The following is a 19482-nucleotide window of genomic DNA, read 5'->3' as shown; positions in this document are numbered from 1 at the left end:
TCACACAGGCAGAAGTAATAAAAACATTCGATTCTGGACATTAAAAATCAAAATCTACTTATGTTCCCGCCCCCCTATAGTGGTCAACTTTATATCAGTGTGATCAGTATGATTTATTCTATTTTATCGTAAAAAGAACGGTTTTGTTGCAGACATTACCAGGCGCCCTACTTATTGTTGGTGACTTTAATTTTCATTTTGATTCACCCACACAGTTTTATACCTCTAAATTACTTGAAATTGTCAGTTTGTTCGATCTTAACCAGTCTGTAACCGAGCCTACACACGATCGTGGTCATATCGTCGATTGGGTGTTGCACAGAAATGAGGACTGCCTCCTGAAGTCTACCACCGTCGATCACACCCTGTCCTCCGACCATCACAGTGTGACGTGTCATCTGAACCTCACCAAACCTCCCACACCCCGTGTGTATAGGGAGGTGCGCACACTGACCTCAATTGACTTATTTAAAGCTGACCTGCTGACTAATATCCCTTCTGAGCCGACTGCTGACCAGCTATCCACTGTCCTACGCGCTGCACTCGACAGGCACGCCCCGTCGACTCGTCGCCTGATCTCCAATCGTCCCCCGTCGCCTTGGTACAACACCGTGGGACCAGAGCTGTTGGAGGCAAAGCGGGAGAGGAGAGCTGAGAGGCACTGGCGTGCCACTAGTTTGACCATCAGTAGGGACATTTTTCAGACAGCCAGGAATAATGTAACAAACATTGTTGACAGGGCAAAGTCCAAGTTCTACTCTTCTAAAAAACTTGCATGCACCACAGCCAAACAGCTTTTCAACGCTACGAACAATCTACTAGGTAAAATGAAAAACACTCCTCTCCCTACAACATTTTCGGTGCAGGAACTCCCTCAAAAGTTTTCTGACTTCTTCACCGGCAAAATATCATGCATTCGTGAGAAGCTTGACTCTGTTGTGTCTCCTTCTTCACCCGTTCAAGAACGTGTGTACAGTGGTCCTGTTTTACATTGTTTCCAACCGGTTACTGAAGATTTTGTGAAGAAAGTGTGTCTGAGCACTTGTCCGAAATCCTGTGAGCTTGACCCTGTCCCGTCTTCTTTGTTGGTTGAATGTATTGATGTTCTACTGCCACATATTACTCATGTCATCAATTCTTCCTTACTGTCTGGTTGTTTCCCTGAAAGCTTCAAATCTGCTGTTGTACGTCCACTCATCAAGAAACCATCTTTGGATCATAATTGTTTGATGAATTATTGACCTGTCTCTAATCTGTCATTTTTATCAAAACTGCTAGAAAAGATCATATTGTCTCAGCTCTTAGCTCTCATCTGGAGCAGAATGGTTTACTTAATTCCCACCAGTCAGCTTATAGACGTGGTCATAGTTGCGAAACAGCCCTTCTTAGAATAGTGAATGATTTGCTTTCAGGATTTGATGAGGATAAGATATCTGTTCTCGCTCTCTTAGATTTGTCAGCAGCTTTTGACACTATCGACCACTCTATCCTCTTGAACAGACTTAATTAAAACTTCCTTTGGTATTCGTGACACTGCACTAGCATGGATCACGTCTTACCTGACTGGATGACTCTCAACAAGCTGCAATTAAATGATGATAAGACTGAATTTATGATAACCTGTCCAAAGAAGTTTCGTCAACATCCTTCCTTTCCTGACTCTGTTCTGATCAATAGCACACCTGTTTCACTTTCTCCCTCTGTTCGCAGTCTTGGTGTAATCCTGGACCAGTCTCTTTCCTTCCAACAGCACATTTCGAATATCTGTAAAGTTGCCTATTTGGAACTGCATAGAATCAGCTCTATCCGCCACTATCTCTCAACCGATGCAACCAAGACACTTGTATGCTCTCTGGTTCTCTCAAGATTGGATTACTGCAACTCTCTTTTGGCCGGCCTTCCCAAATACCTGTTAGACAGACTCCAACGAATTCAGAATAACGCTGCCAGACTCCTTTGCAGAGCTTCTAAATTTGACCATGTTTCTCCTCTCCTTCAGTCTCTCCACTGGTTGCCTGTTTCTGATCGAATAGACTATAAGCTATCCACTCTGACCTTTTCTGCAGTCAACGGATCTGGCCCCAAGTATCTTTCTGAACTCCTCCATATCTATACCCCGTCTCGCCAGCTCCGTTCTTCCTCTGATACTCGACTTCTCAGGATACCTCACGTCAGAAGTAAGACCTATGGACACAGATCGTTTTCTTTTCAATCGCCAAAGACGTGGAACAAGCTCCCTGATAACCTCCGTCATTCTGATTCCCTCGCATCTTTTAAATCTCGTCTCAAAACTCACCTTTTCCCTCAGCAATAAGTTCAATTGTGGCAGGTCCACTTCCTTTTCGTGAGGTGTGCTTGACTATGTGTGTATACATATGTATGTGTACATAACTACATGCATGTATATGAATGTGTATTGTGTGTGCGTGTGTTTATGTAAGTTTGTGCCTGCCTATGTGTGCGTATGTGTTAGGGTAGCTGTTAGATACACATGTATGTTAAAATGTATGTATGCAGTGTGTGTGTGTGTGTGTGTGTGTGTGTGCGTGCGTTTGTGTGTGTGTGTGGTCACATTTTGGTGTGTGTATGTAACATAGATATAATGTTTTATGTTATCAAAAGCGTTTTTGTAAAGCATCTAGAGCAGATTTCTGGATAGTGTGCTATATAAGTATCCATTATTATTATTATTACATTTTGACCTAACGCCAATTTTAATCTAAATTTCCTGGCCTATCTTCATTCTTTCCTGACTTTCTCCCTTCCCCACTCTCAGGTGTGCCCGTACTGTGTTTCTGTGGAGAGTTGTGTATTTCATATGCAATATCTTTTTCATCTTTTCTTCTTATTGCTGCTGTTGTTGCTATACAGTGTGTAAGTATTTACCTTTTTCCTCTTTTTTCCTCAAGATCAATCTGGAAGTAAAATTCATCTCTTCAGTCAGTCCTACATTTTACAAGTGTGCGTGTGTGTGTGTGTGTGTGTGTGTGTGTGTGTGACTGTGTGTGTGTGTGTGTGACTCTGTGTGTGTGTGTGTGTGTGTGTGTGTATCACTGTCAGTGGCATTCACTGATCAACACAGCCAAGTGGAAGGGGTTGGTGTGTGTGTAAACTGTACAATGTATGTGTGGAGAAGGAGCAGGCACTCCCTCCACATTCCACACGTGTGACCTCTTTTTCTGCCGCTGGCTGCCCCCTGCCTATCCTCCTGCCTGCTTCCTCTATTCCCCCCCCCCTCCCCCCTCCCTACACACACACACACACACACACCCATGTACACATTGCCTTTCTCTCCCTGTTCTGTACACACTGCCTTTCTCTCCCTGTTCTGTCCCACACACTGTACACACTGCCTTTCTCTCCCTGTTCTGTACACACTGCCTTTCTCTCCCTGTTCTGTCCCACATACTGTACACACTGCCTTTCTCTCCCTGTTCTGTACACACTGCCTTTCTCTCCCTGTTCTGTCCCACATACTGTACACACTGCCTTTCTCTCCCTGTTCTGTACACACTGCCTTTCTCTCCCTGTTCTGTCCCACACACTGTACACACTGCCTTTCTCTCCCTGTTCTGTACACACTGCCTTTCTCCCCCTGTTCTGTACACACTGCCTTTCTCTCCCTGTTCTGTCCCACACACTGTACACACTGCCTTTCTCCCCCTGTTCTGTACACACTGCCTTTCTCTCCCTGTTCTGTCCCACACACTGTACACACTGCCTTTCTCTCCCTGTTCTGTACACACTGCCTTTCTCTCCCTGTTCTGTCCCACATACTGTACACACTGCCTTTCTCTCCCTGTTCTGTACACACTGCCTTTCTCCCCCTGTTCTGTACACACTGCCTTTCTCTCCCTGTTCTGTCCCACACACTGTACACACTGCCTTTCTCTCCCTGTTCTGTACACACTGCCTTTCTCTCCCTGTTCTGTCCCACATACTGTACACACTGCCTTTCTCTCCCTGTTCTGTACACACTGCCTTTCTCTCCCTGTTCTGTCCCACATACTGTACACACTGCCTTTCTCTCCCTGTTCTGTACACATCGCCTTTCTCTCCCTGTTCTGTACCACACACTGTACACACTGCCTTTCTCGCCCTGTTCTGTCCCACACACTGTACACACTGCCTTTCTCTCCCTGTTCTGTACACACTGCCTTTCTCTCCCTATTCAAATTTTTCAACAAATGTTTCTACAAGACATACAAAATCAAACAATGTTATATAGTTTAGATAATAATGGTAAGAAGACTTGGGCAACGAGTGTTCGTCAGTGTTTAAATACATATGGTTTTGCATTTGTATGGGATAATCAAGGGGTGGAAGATATTGTAGGTTTCTTAAAGCGTTTCAGTTTCAGTTTCAGTTTCACTTTCTCAAGGAGGCGTCACTGCGTTCGGACAAATCCATACACGCTACACCACATCTGTTGAGCAGATGCCTGACCAGCAGCATAACCCAACGCGCTTAGTCAGGCCTTGAGTGCATGCTTACATATTTGTGTACCTATGAAAGTGGATTTCATTTTACGTAATTTCGCCAGAGGACAACACTCTCGTTGCCATGGGTTCTTTTTCAGTGCGCCAAGTGCGTGCTGCACACGGGACCTCGGTTTATCGTCTCATCCGAAAGACTAGACGCTCAGTTTGATTTTCCAGTCAAACTTAGGAGAAAGGGCGAGAGCGGGATTCGAACCCACACCCTCACGGACTCTCTGTATTGGCAGCTGAGCGTCTTAACCATTCTGCCACCTTCCTCCTTGGAAGCGTTTCAGACAACGTATTATTGATTGCAGGTGGCAAGATTGGCATGATCATATACAAACTAGTGATAGATTCGCACAGTTTAGACTTTTTAAAAGATCGCATGTGATTGAGCCATACATTGAGTTAGGACTGAACAGATATATAAAATGTACACTGACAAAATTTAGATTTGGTATTTCTAGTATTGCTTCTCATAGCTTCAGGTATAGCATTCTAAATGAACCCATGTATACATGCCGTTTATGCAGTTCGGGTAAAGAAGATGAATTGCATTTTTTGTTATGTTGCCCTGCTTTGTGTGACCTTAGACAAAAACGTATTCAACCGAAATATTATAGAGATCCGTCTAATTTTAGGTTCAATTTACTCATGTCTTCAAGACAGGAACGTACTTTGCATAACTTAGCCATATATATATATGAAGGATTGAAGAGACTACGTACAGTTATTTCGTGAATGTTGAATATTTGTGTGGACTATTTTGGGTGATATGGTTGATATTGTGCCAACAATTTTTGGTTGATCTGAATTGTCTACTGACTGTGTCATGTCATTTTCTAATTATTATTTATCAATGAATCCCCCTTCAGTAAGGGGCTCTGGCCTTATCTGAATAAAACATTCGTTCGTTCGTTCGTTCGTTCTCCCTATTCTGTACACATCGCCTTTCTCTCCCTGTTCTGTCCCACACACTGTACACACTGCTTTTCTCTCCCTGTTCTGTACCACACACTGTACACATCGCCTTTCTCTCCCTGTTCTGTCCCACACACTGTACACACTGCCTTTCTCTCCCTGTTCTGTCCCACACACTGTACACACTGCTTTTCTCTCCCTGTTCTGTCCCACACACTGTACACATCGCCTTTCTCTCCCTGTTCTGTCCCACACTGTACACACTGCCTTTCTCTCCCTGTTCTGTCCCACACACTGTACACACTGCCTTTCTCTCCCTGTTCTGTCCCACACACTGTACACACTGCTTTTCTCTCCCTGTTCTGTCCCACACACTGTACACACTGCCTTTCTCTCCCTGTTCTGTCCCACACACTGTACACACTGCCTTTCTCTCCCTGTTCTGTCCCACTGGGAGAGGAGGAAGCATGGAGAGGGGAGAGGGAAGTAGGGGGAGACGGGGGGGGGGGGAGTAGGGGGAAGCAGGGAGAGGGAAGTAGGGGGGAAGTAGGGATATAGGGAAAGGGAAGTAGGGAGAGAGGGATAGGGAAGTAGGGAGAGAGGGATAGGGAAGTAGGAGGAGACAAGGGAAGTAGTGAGAGAGGGAAGTTGTGAGAGAGGATTACGGAGAGGGAAGTAGGGAGAGGGGGGAGCAGGGAGAGAGGGGGAAGTAGGGAGAGAGAGGGAGAGGGAAGTAGGGAGAGAGGGAGAAGGAAGTAGGGAGTGAGGAGTAGGGAGAGGGAAGTAGGGAGAGAGGGAAGTAGGGGGAGAGGAGTAGGGAGAGGGAAGCAGGGACAGAGGGAAGTAGGGACAGAGGGAAGTAGGGGGGAGACAAGGGAAGTAGGGAGAGAGGGAAGTAGTGAGAGAGGATTATTGAGAGGGAAGTAGGGAGAGAGGGGGGGGAGTAGGGAGTGAGGGGGGGGAGTAGGGAGTGAGGGGGAAGTAGGGAGAGAGAGGGAGACGGAAGTAGGGAGAGAGGGAGACGGAAGTTTGGAGAGAGGGAAGTAGGGGGAGACAAGGGAAGTAGGGAGAGAGGGAAGTAGGGGGGAGACAAGGGAAGTAGGGAGAGAGGGAGGTAGTGAGAGAGGATTAGGGAGAGGGAAGCAGGGAGAGAGAGGAGGGAGTAGGGAGAGAGGGGGAAGTAGGGAGAGAGAGGGAGAGGGAAGTAGGGAGAGAGGGAGACGGAAGTAGGGAGAGAGGGAAGTAGGGGGAGACAAGGGAAGTAGGGAGAGAGAAGTAGGGAGAGGGAAGTAGGGAGAGAGGTGTAGGGAGAGGGAAGTAGGGGGGAGAGGAGTAGGGAGAGGGAAGTATGGGGAGACAAGGGAAGTAGGGAGAGGGAAGTAGGGAGAGCGAGAGGAGGGGAAGTACGGAGAGAGGGGAGAGAGGGGGAAGTAGGGAGAGAGAGGGAAGTAGGGAGAGAGGGAGTAGAGAGAGGGGTAGGTAGGGAGAGAGAGAGAGGGGGGAGTAGAGAGAGGGGTAAGTAGGGAGAGAGAGAAAGGGGAGTAGAAAGAGAGGGAAGTAGGGAGAGAGAGGGGGGGAGTAGACAGAGACAGAAGGAAGTACGGAGAGAGAGGGGGGAGTAGACTGAGACAGAGGGAAGTAGGGAGAGAGAGGGGGGAGTAGAGAGAGAGGGAAGTAGGGAGAGAGAGGGGGGAGTAGAGAGAGAGGGAAGTAGGGAGAGAGAGGGGGGAGTAGACAAAGAGGGAAGTTGTGGGAGAGAGAGGGGGCAGTAGAGAGGGAGGGAAGGTGGGAGAGAGAGGGGGGGGTAGAGAGAGAAGGAAGTAGTAAGAGAGAGGGGGAGTAGACAGAGAGAGAGGGAAGTAGGGATACAGGGGGGAGTAGAGAGAGAGGGAAGTAGGGAGAGAGAGGGGAAGTAGACAGAGACAGAGGGAAGTAGGGAGAGAGCGGGGGAGTTGACAGAGACAGAGGGAAGTAGGGATACAGGGGGGAGTAGAGAGAGAGGGAAGCAGGGAGAGAGAGGGGGGAGTAGAGAGAGAGGGAAGTTGGGAGAGGGGGGGAGCAGACAGAGGGAAGTAGGGAGAGAGGGGGAGTAGAGAGAGAGGGAAGTTGGGAGAAGGGGGAGTAGAGAGAGGGAAGTAGGGAGAGAGGGGGGGAGTAGAGAGATAGGGAAGTTGGGAGAGGGGGGGGGTAGACAGAGGGAAGTAGGGAGAGAGAGGGGGAGTAGAGAGGGAAGTTGGGAGAGGGGGGAGTAGAGAGAGAGGGAAGGCAGTAGAGAGGGAGGGAAGTAGGGAGAGAGAGGGGGGAGTAGAGAGAGGGAAGTTGGGAGAGGGGGGGAGTAGACAGAGGGAAGTAGGGAGAGAGAGGGGGAGTAGAGAGAGAGGGAAGTTGGGAGAGGAGGGAGTAGAGAGAGAGGGAAGTAGGGAGAGAGGAGGGGCAGTAGAGAGGGAGGGAAGTAGGGAGAGAGAGGGGGGTAGAGAGAGAGGGAAGTAGGGAGAGAGAGGGGGGTAGAGAGAGAGGGAAGTAGGGAGAGAGAGGGGGGAGTAGAGAGAGGGGGAGTAGAGAGAGAGGGAAGTAGGGAGAGAGAGGGGGGTAGAGAGAGAGGGAAGTAGGGAGAGAGAAGGGGGGTAGAGAGAGAGGGAAATAGGGAGAGAGGGGGGAGTAGAGAGAGACAGAGGGAAGTTGGGAGAGGGGGGAGTAGAGAGTGAGGGAAGTAGGGAGAGAGAGGGGGGAGTAGAGAGGGAAGTTGGGAGAGAGGGGGGAGTAGAGAGAGAGGGAAGTAGGGAGAGAGAGGGGGCAGTAGAGAGAGAGAGGGGGGGAGTAGAGAGAGAGGGAAGTAGGAAGAGAGAGGGGGGAGTAGAGAGAGGGAATTTGGGAGAGAGGGGGGGGGAGTAGAGAGAGAGGGAAGTAGGGAGAGAGAGGGGGCAGTAGAGAGAGAGAGGGGGGGAGTAGAGAGAGAGGGAAGTAGGGAGAGAGAGGGGGGGAGTAGAGAGCGAGGGAAGTAGGGAGAGAGAGGGGGGAGTAGAGAGAGGGAAGTTGGGAGAGAGGGGGGGGAGTAGAGAGAGAGGGAAGTAGGGAGAGAGAGGGGGGAGTAGAGAGAGAGGGGGGAGTAGAGAGAGAGAGGGGGGTAGAGAGAGAGAGGGGGGAGTAGAGAGAGGGGGGAGTAGAGAGAGAGAGAGGGGGCAGTAGAGAGAGAGAGGGGGGAGTAGAGAGCGAGGGAAGTAGGGAGAGAGAGGGGGGAGTAGAGAGAGGGAAGTTGGGAGAGAGGGGGGAGTAGAGAGAGAGGGAAGTAGGGAGAGAGAGGGGGGAGTAGAGAGAGAGGGAAGTAGGGAGAGAGAGGGGGCAGTAGAGAGAGGGAAGTTGGGAGAGAGAGGGGGCAGTAGAGAGAGGGGGGGGGAGTAGATTCAGTTTCAGTTTCAGTAACTCAAGGAGGCGTCACTGGGTTCAGACAAATCCATATCGCTACACCACATCTGCCAAGCAGATGCCTGACCAGCAGCGTAACCCAACGCGCTTAGGCCTTGGGAGAAAAAAAAAGAATAAATAAATAAATAAATAATAATAATTTAAAAAATAAATAAATAGATATCAATGTATGGATGTGTGTGTCTCTCTCTGTCTATGTGTGTATGTTTTTGGGGGACGGGGGGGGGGGGGGGGGGGGGGGCGGGGGGCGTGAGGGGGGATGTCAGTGTGTGTTTGCTAGCAATTCGCCTTCCACATGGACTTTCCACGTCCCGAAGTTGTGAAATTCCGGAATAAACAGTTGCTCGCTTTTTTGTTGTTGTTGTTGGTGTCTTTGTAGAGAGTAGAGAGAGAGGGAAGTTGGGAGAGAGAGGGGGGAGCAGAGAGAGGGGGGGGAGTAGATTCAGTTTCAGTTTCAGTTTCAGTAACTCAAGGAGGCGTCACTGGGTTCAGACAAATCCATATCGCTACACCACATCTGAGGGGGGAAGTAGAGAGAGAGGGGGCAGTAGAGAGAAAGGGAAGTAAGGAGAGAGAGGGGGAGTAGAGAGGGAGGGAAGTTGGGAGAGAGAGGGGGAGTAGAGAGAGAGGGAAGTTGGGAGAGAGAGGGGGGAGCAGAGAGAGAGGGAAGTAAGGAGAGAGAGGGGGCAGTAGAGAGGGAGGGAAGTAGGGAGAGAGAGGGGGAAGTAGAGAGAGAGGGGGCAGTAGAGAGAAAGGGAAGTAAGGAGAGAGAGGGGGAGTAGAGAGGGAGGGAAGTAGGGAGAGAGAGGGGGCAGTAGAGAGAGGGAAGTTGGGAGAGAGAGGGGGCAGTAGAGAGAGGGGGGGGAGTAGATTCAGTTTCAGTTTCAGTTTCAGTAACTCAAGGAGGCGTCACTGGGTTCAGACAAATCCATATCGCTACACCACATCTGCCAAGCAGATGCCTGACCAGCAGCGTAACCCAACGCGCTTAGGCCTTGGGAGAAAAAAAAAGAATAAATAAATAAATAAATAATAATAATTTAAAAAATAAATAAATAGATATCAATGTATGGATGTGTGTGTCTCTCTCTGTCTATGTGTGTATGTTTTTGGGGGACGGGGGGGGGGGGGGGGGGGGCGGGGGGCGTGAGGGGGGATGTCAGTGTGTGTTTGCTAGCAATTCGCCTTCCACATGGACTTTCCACGTCCCGAAGTTGTGAAATTCCGGAATAAACAGTTGCTCGCTTTTTTGTTGTTGTTGTTGGTGTCTTTGTAGAGAGTAGAGAGAGAGGGAAGTTGGGAGAGAGAGGGGGGAGCAGAGAGAGGGGGAAGTAAGGAGAGAGAGGGGGCAGTAGAGAGGGAGGGAAGTAGGGAGAGAGAGGGGGAAGTAGAGAGAGAGGGGGCAGTAGAGAGAAAGGGAAGTAAGGAGAGAGAGGGGGAAGTAGAGAGAGAGGGGGCAGTAGAGAGAAAGGGAAGTAAGGAGAGAGAGGGGGAGTAGAGAGGGAGGGAAGTTGGGAGAGAGAGGGGGAGTAGAGAGAGAGGGAAGTTGGGAGAGAGAGGGGGGAGCAGAGAGAGAGGGAAGTAAGGAGAGAGAGGGGGCAGTAGAGAGGGAGGGAAGTAGGGAGAGAGAGGGGGAAGTAGAGAGAGAGGGGGCAGTAGAGAGAAAGGGAAGTAAGGAGAGAGAGGGGGAGTAGAGAGGGAGGGAAGTAGGGAGAGAGAGGGGAGTAGAGAGGGAGGGAAGTAGGGAGAGAGAGGGGGAGTAGAGAGAAAGGGAAGTAAGGAGAGAGAGGGGGAGTAGAGAGGGAGGGAAGTAGGGAGAGAGAGGGGAGTAGAGAGAAAGGGAAGTAAGGAGAGAGAGGGGGCAGTAGAGAGAAAGGGAAGTAAGGAGAGAGAGGAGGAGTAGAGAGGGAGGGAAGTAGGGAGAGAGAGGGGAGTAGAGAGAAAGGGAAGTAGGGAGAGAGAGGGGGGAGTAGAGAGGGAGGGAAGTAGGGAGAGAGAGGGGGAGTAGAGAGGGAGGGAAGTTGGGAGAGAGAGGGGGGAGTAGAGAGGGAGGGAAGTTGGGAGAGAGAGGGGGGAGTAGAGAGGGAGGAAAGTTGGGAGAGAGAGGGGGGAGTAGAGAGAGAGGGGAGTAAGGAGAGAGAGGGGGAGTAGAGAGGGAGGGAAGTTGGGAGAGAGAGGGGGGAGTAGAGAGGGAGGGAAGTAGGGAGAGAGAGGGGGGAGTAGAGAGGGAGGGAAGTTGGGAGAGAGAGGGGGAGTAGAGAGAAAGGGAAGTAGGGAGAGAGGGGGGGAGTAGAGAGGGAGGGAAGTTGGGAGAGAGAGGGGGGAGTAGAGAGGGAGGGAAGTAGGGAGAGAGAGGGGGGAGTAGAGAGAGAGGGAAGTTGGGAGAGAGAGGGGGAGTAGAGAGAAAGGGAAGTAGGGAGAGAGGGGGGGGAGTAGAGAGGGAGGGAAGTAGGGAGAGAGAGGGGGGAGTAGAGAGGGAGGGAAGTTGGGAGAGAGAGGGGGAGTAGAGAGAAAGGGAAGTTGGGAGAGAGAGGGGGAGTAGAGAGAAAGGGAAGTAGGGAGAGAGGGGGGGAGTAGAGAGGGAGGGAAGTAGGGAGAGAGAGGGGGGAGTAGAGAGAAAGGGAAGTAGGGAGAGAGAGGGGGAGTAGAGAGGGAGGGAAGTAGGGAGAGAGAGTGGGAGTAGAGAGGGAGGGAAGTTGGGAGAGAGAGGGGGGAGTAGAGAGGGAGGGAAGTTGGGAGAGAGAGGGGGGAGTAGAGAGGGAGGAAAGTTGGGAGAGAGAGGGGGGAGTAGAGAGAGAGGGGAGTAAGGAGAGAGAGGGGGAGTAGAGAGGGAGGGAAGTTGGGAGAGAGAGGGGGGAGTAGAGAGGGAGGGAAGTAGGGAGAGAGAGGGGGGAGTAGAGAGGGAGGGAAGTTGGGAGAGAGAGGGGGAGTAGAGAGAGAAAGGGAAGTAGGGAGAGAGAGGGGGGAGTAGAGAGGGAGGGAAGTTGGGAGAGAGAGGGGGGAGTAGAGAGGGAGGGAAGTAGGGAGAGAGAGGGGGGAGTAGAGAGAGAGGGAAGTTGGGAGAGAGAGGGGGAGTAGAGAGAAAGGGAAGTAGGGAGAGAGGGGGGGAAGTAGAGAGGGAGGGAAGTAGGGAGAGAGAGGGGGGAGTAGAGAGGGAGGGAAGTTGGGAGAGAGAGGGGGAGTAGAGAGAAAGGGAAGTTGGGAGAGAGAGGGGGAGTAGAGAGAAAGGGAAGTAGGGAGAGAGGGGGGGAGTAGAGAGGGAGGGAAGTAGGGAGAGAGAGGGGGGAGTAGAGAGGGAGGGAAGTTGGGAGAGAGAGGGGGAGTAGAGAGAAAGGGAAGTTGGGAGAGAGAGGGGGAGTAGAGAGGGAGGGAAGTTGGGAGAGAGAGGGGGAGTAGAGAGAAAGGGAAGTAGGGAGAGAGAGGGGGGAGTAGAGAGGGAGGGAAGTAGGGAGAGAGAGGGGGAGTAGAGAGGGAGGGAAGTTGGGAGAGAGAGGGGGGAGTAGAGAGGGAGGGAAGTTGGGAGAGAGAGGGGGAGTAGAGAGGGAGGGAAGTTGGGAGAGAGAGGGGGAGTAGAGAGGGAGGGAAGTTGGGAGAGAGAGGGGGGAGTAGAGAGAGAGGGAAGTTGGGAGAGAGAGGGGGGAGTAGAGAGAGAGGGAAGTTGGGAGAGAGAGGGGGGAGTAGAGAGAGAGGGAAGCTGGGAGAGAGAAGGGGCAGTAGAGAGGGAGGGAAGTAGGGAGAGAGGTGAGGAGAAAGGCCAGACAGTTAGGCCTTAGGGGAATAAGAAAGGGAAAGAAAAAGGCTGCATAGAGTCTATCACTGTACACTGCAGCAATACAAAGAAAAAGGCTGCATAGAGTCTAGCACTGTACACTGCAGCAATACAAAGAAAAAGGCTGCATAGAGTCTATCACTATACACTGCAGCAATACAAAGAAAAAGGCTGCATAGAGTCTATCACTGTACACTGCAGCAATACAAAGAAAAAGGCTGCATAGAGTCTAGCACTGTACACTGCAGCAATACAAAGAAAAAGGCTGCATATAGTCTATCACTGTACACTGCAGCAATACAAAGAAAAAGGCTGAACTGAGTCTAGCACTGTACACTGCAGCAATACAAAGAAAAAGGCTGCATTGAGTCTAGCACTGTACACTGCAGCAATACAAAGAAAAAGGCTGCATAGAGTCTATCACTGTACACTGCAGCAATACAAAGAAAAAGGCTGCATAGAGTCTAGCACTGTACACTGCAGCAATACAAAGAAAAAGGCTGCATACAGTCTAACACTGTACACTGCAGCAATACAAAGAAAAAGGCTGCATACAGTCTAACACTGTACACTGCAGCAATACAAAGAAAAAGGCTGCATAGAGTCTAGCACTGTACACTGTACACTGCAGCAATACAAAGAAAAAGGCTGCATAGAGTCTAGCACTGTACACTGCAGCAATACAAAGAAAAAGGCTGCATGGAGTCTAGCACTGTACACTGCAGCAATACAAAGAAAAAGGCTGCATGGAGTCTAGCACTGTACACTGTAGACTGCAGCAATACAAAGAAAAAGGCTGCATAGTGTCTAGCACTGTACACTGCAGTAATACAAAGAAAAAGGCTGAACTGAGTCTAGCACTGTACACTGCAGCAATACAACAAAATGCAATTCTTCTCAGGAGATCAATCAAGCCCCTAATACAAGGGAGATAACTCCATATCCTGCACACACATATATATATATATATCCATTAGGACAACTACAGTCACCTCCCTTATTTCACCTTCCTTCAGATTCTTCTGTCCATTGTATGTTTTGCAATGTACACATCTTATTCATTACACTCGTGACCAAACAGCTCAGTTTTTCCTCTCTGCACATCTGCTACTGCCTACAGTTTGAAAAGTTTGATCTATTTCCTTTTTTTGTTTTGTTTTGTTTTGTTTACTGACTTGTGACATGAACAAGACTCATGACGTCATGTTTCCATGGGTCCCTCTGTACGCTGCCCACACTACATTCACACTATATTCACACTACATTCACACTATATTCACACACACACACACCAGACAATCAGAGTACAGCAGTGATACTCAAAATGCTGAAAGACTAGTACTGTCCACATTACATTCATATACAGAATACAGCAGTGATACCAAGGCAGCTAAACATAAACACATGAAGAACAACACCACACACATGAGGAACACTGACCATCAGTCACAGCAAGCCATTCATTTCTACACATGACAGACACTGACCACTTAACAGTAAAACATACAATACCACACACATGAGGAACACTGACCATCAGTCACAACAAGCCATTCATTTCTACACATGACAGACACTGACCACTTACCAGTAAAACATACAATACCACACACATGAGGAACACTGACCATCAGTCACAGCAAACCATTCATTTCTACACATGACAGACACTGACCACTTACCAGTAAAACATACAATACCACACACATGAGGAACACTGACCATCAGTCACAACAAGCCATTCATTTCTACACATGACAGACACTGACCACTTACCAGTAAAACATACAATACCACACACATGAGGAACACTGACCATCAGTCACAACAAGCCATTCATTTCTACACATGACAGACACTGACCACTTACCAGTAAAACATACAATACCACACACATGAGGAACACTGACCATCAGTCACAGCAAACCATTCATTTCTACACATGACAGACACTGACCACTTAACAGTAAAACATACAATACCACACACATGAGGGACGCTGACCATCAGTCACAGCAAACCATTCATTTCTACACATGACAGACACTGACCACTTAACAGTAAAACATACAATACCACACACATCAGGAACACTGACCATCAGTCACAGCAAACCATTCATTTCTACACATGACAGACACTGACCACTTAACAGTAAAACATACAATACCACACACATGAGGGACGCTGACCACCAGTCACAGCAAACCATTCATTTCTACACATGACAGACACTGACCACTTAACAGTAAAACATACAATACCACACACATGAGGGACGCTGACCACCAGTCACAACAAGCCATTCATTTCTACACATGACAGACACTGACCACTTAACAGTAAAACATACAATACCACACACATGAGGGACGCTGACCACCAGTCACAACAAGCCATTCATTTCTACACATGACAGACACTGACCACTTACCAGTAAAACATACAATACCACACACATGAGGAACACTGACCATCAGTCACAGCAAACCATTCATTTCTACACATGACAGACACTGACCACTTAACAGTAAAACATACAATACCACAAACATGAGGAACACTGACCACCAGTCACAGCAAACCATTCATTTCTACACATGACAGACACTGACCACTTACCAGTAAAACATACAATACTCCACACATGGGGGACACTGACCACCTAACAGCAAAACATACAATACCACACACATGATGGACACTGACCACCTAACAGTAAAACATACAATACCACACACATGATGGACACTGACCACCTAACAGTAAAACATACAATACCACACACATGATGGACACTGACCACCTAACAGCAAAACATACAATACTCCACACATGATGGACACTGACCACCTAACAGCAAAACATACAATACTCCACACATGGGGGACACTGACCACTAACAGTAAAACATACAATACTCCACACATGATGGACACTGACCACCTAACAGTAAAACATACAATACCACACACATGATGGACACTGACCACCTAACAGTAAAACATACAATACCACACACATGATGGACACTGACCACCTAACAGTAAAACATACAATACCACACACATGATGGACACTGACCACCTAACAGTAAAACATACAATACCACACACATGATGGACACTGACCACCAAACAGTAAAACATACAATACCACACACATGATGGACACTGACCACCTAACAGCAAAACATACAATACTCCACACATGAGGGACGCTGACCACCAAACAGTAAAACATACAATACTCCACACATGAGGGACGCTGACCACCAAACAGTAAAACATACAATACTCCACACATGATGGACACTGACCACCTAACAGCAAAACATACAATACTCCACACATGAGGGACGCTGACCACCAAACAGCAAAACATACAATACTCCACACATGATGGACACTGACCACCTAACAGCAAAACATACAATACTCCACACATGAGGGACGCTGACCACCAAACAGTAAAACATACAATATTACACACATGAGGGACACTGACCACCTAACAGTAAAACATACAATACTCCACACATGAGGGACGCTGACCACCTAACAGGAAAACATACAATACTCCACACATGAGGGACGCTGACCACCAAACAGTAAAACATACAATACTCCACACATGAGGGACGCTGACCACCTAACAGCAAAACATACAATACCACACACATGAGGGACACTGACCACCTAACAGTAAAACATACAATACTCCACACATGAGGGACGCTGACCACCTAACAGCAAAACATACAATACTACACACATGGGGGACACTGACCACCTAACAGTAAAACATACAATACTACACACATGGGGGACACTGACCACCTAACAGCAAAACATACAATACTCCACACATGAGGGACGCTGACCACCTAACAGGAAAACATACAATACTCCACACATGGGGGACACTGACCACCTAACAGTAAAACATACAATACTCCACACATGGGGGACACTGACCACCTAACAGCAAAACATACAATACTCCACACATGGGGGACACTGACCACTAACAGTAAAACATACAATACCATACACATGATGGACACTGACCACCTGACAGCAAAACATACAATATTACACACATGAGGGACACTGACCACCTAACAGCAAAACATACAATACTCCACACATGAGGGACGCTGACCACCTAACAGGAAAACATACAATACTCCACACATGGGGGACACTGACCACCTGACAGCAAAACATACAATACTCCACACATGGGGGACACTGACCACCTAACAGCAAAACATACAATACTCCACACATAGGGGACACTGACCACCTAACAGCAAAACATACAATACCACAACAGCAAAACATACAAATTATGTGTGTGTGTGCGTGCGCGTGCGTGTGTGTGTGGTCACATTTTGGTGTGTGTATGTAACATAGATATAATGTTTTATGTTATCAAAAGCGTTTTTGTAAAGCACCTAGAGCAGATTTCTGGATAGTGTGCTATATAAGTATCCATTATTATTATTATTATTAAATTACAATACACACATAATGAACACTGACCACCTGACAGCAAAACATGCAATACTACACACATGATGGACACTGACCAACTACCCGCCAAACCACCAATACTGAGTTCCTCCAAACAGATCTGACATGAAGGAGAGACAGAATAAAATGGGCCACTGACCACTGTCCTATTTCCACCATAAAGCTTAAAAGCTAAAAGAGACCTATAAAAATATTCACTCTGCAAGCACACACCACAATCAGACAGTGGCATGTGTAGCAAAACTAAGGGCTGCAATGCTAACATCATGTAAAACAACAACATATTTAGTTCAGATTCATGTTTTTCATTGACTGCTGACATACTGTAGCCATCATCAGCTTTTTGTGAACCGTTGTTTTAACTGAAAAGTCAAAATACTGAAACAAAAACAGAGAAATGTTTCCCACATAATATGCAGGCCTGAGGTGGCACAACATGTTGGAAACATGAATTTGATTAAATAAATGCCATATCAAATGTTTCTCAAGGACATCAGCACAGTGGTAAACACTGATTCAGTCACTGAAATCATAAAGGCACTAACACTGGTTAAAAACAAAACATGCTTCAAAACCTGTGAGAACTTAAAAAAGATGTGGAGAAAACTACTTACGGAGGATGGCTGTGGTTGTGTTCTCTGTCTAAACCCCCTGCCCCATAAACTTTTGTTCGGTTTGGCCCAGAACGAATCTGGAATGACAGCACAGGGTAGAAGGTCCGACATGGCTGACAAGCAAGTTTCACCGTGTAAGTGACAGAATGCGCGTGATTGTTGATCTCGGTGTTCTCTGTCCGCTGACCACAAGACCGTGTGACCACGTACCTCCCCATCACCCCCCCAGCACACTTCAGCATGGCGTAATTTGTGTAACACGTGTGTGAGCTGCCTCCACCCGTGACCACTGATAACCAACGAACGAAGCTCCGGTGACCAGTGTATGGTCAGCTCACACTGACTTCGCTCAACTTCTCCAATCAGATCGGGCCCTGTCAAATTGACTGACGCTTCCTTGCGGTGGGTGGAATTCAGGGGCAAATCAAACCGCCTGCAGTTCACTTACATTCAAACTCAATCTCTCAGTAGGTCTCAGTGGATCAGCGGAAGCCAGTACGGCAATACCCGGAAACGCTCTCAACGAAAGCTCGGAGGTAGTGGTGTTGCCAAACCAAAACAGAGGACATGGTCCCATTGTGATGAATGAAACCCCTCCTTCCGTCACACACCCAGTCACAGTACAAACCACTCACCTGATTTCTGTCGACTTGAACCACAAAGGGATCGAATTTTTTCCACAATCGTTGTCTTTCAACCTCGGCAAACGACATGTTGAGACTTAGACCAATGGATGACAGCGACGAGAGTGTCGGCGCCGTGAAGGGCAGTCGGTCAAGGACGCCCAGTCTCGTGTAATCTCGTGCTGCGTCATGAACGACCTCAGGGCGGTCACAAAGAAGGCAGACGGCGTGGTTGTGTTGACACAACACCCTCATGAATGGGGCCAAACTACGGGGTGATGCAATAGATTCCAACATTGTGTACATTCGACGCTGGCTTGTAAAACTTTTTTACACATCGGTGAAGGGAGAGGAGAGCAATGATAAACACAAAATATTACAGTACAACCTTGTTTTGTCTTCGGACCACTCACCACACACAGAGAACATTTCGGTCCAAAAGCACTGTGCGGAGTTAGACTGACGATTACAAATCGATCGGGTGTAAAATGAATAAATAAACAAGCAAGCAAACAAATAGATAAATACATAAATAAATCATGGTTATTTTCAGCTGTTGTTTTGCAAAAATCTGTTCATAACATCAGTAGTTATAATTTGTACAAAAATTCAGTGGTTTCAGTTTTTAATTAAAGTGTCAGAGTAATCAGTATACAGTGCTCCACATATTTTGTTTTTCAAAAGAAAAAAAAAAAAAGCAAATGCCTGACCGTGACCCAAGGCGCTGGTACAGCCTTGAGAACCGGCCGGTTTCGGCAGAAAACATCTCAGTTCAATTCGTATTCCCATAAATAGACAAAATAAGTAAACAAAGTTTCACGGAGTTTCTCAAAGAGGCGTCACTGCGTTCAGATAAATCGCTACACCACATCTGCTAGTATGCAGATCACTGGCAGATGTCAGCCAGTGACCACTGATGGACTTACACAGCGCATCGGTGACTGACCCAACGCGACCGCAGCGGGGCGGCCTTGAGTGGACTGCACATATATATGATTTATTTGTGTCACGGTACCTCAGAGTGGATTTCTTCTATAGAATTTTGCCAGGGGATAACCCTTTGTTGTCGTGGGTTCTTTTTTCAGTGCGCCGGCAAGTGCGTGCTACACGGGA

The 19482-nt window shown here is 48.0% G+C and overlaps 1 protein-coding gene across 1 annotated transcript in view; it reads right to left on the bottom strand.

Annotated features, from left to right (window-relative positions):
• The window catches only part of LOC143293349 (hexokinase-like), a 103831-nt gene extending 85311 nt beyond the window's left edge, over positions 1 to 18520 (bottom strand). The window contains exon 1 of the mRNA XM_076604153.1: positions 18382 to 18520. Coding sequence (XP_076460268.1) covers positions 18382 to 18459 — 78 coding nt within the window. The 5' untranslated portion in view covers positions 18460 to 18520. The remainder of the gene's footprint in view (positions 1 to 18381) is intronic.
• Between the last annotated feature and the right edge of the window lie 962 nt (positions 18521 to 19482).

Source organism: Babylonia areolata, chromosome 19, assembly GCF_041734735.1.
Source record: "Babylonia areolata isolate BAREFJ2019XMU chromosome 19, ASM4173473v1, whole genome shotgun sequence".
In the NCBI taxonomy this organism is placed as follows: Eukaryota; Metazoa; Mollusca; class Gastropoda; order Neogastropoda; family Buccinidae; genus Babylonia; species Babylonia areolata.
The sequence above is the reverse complement of the archived record's forward strand: the minus strand, read 5'-3'. Positions and strand labels throughout refer to the sequence as shown.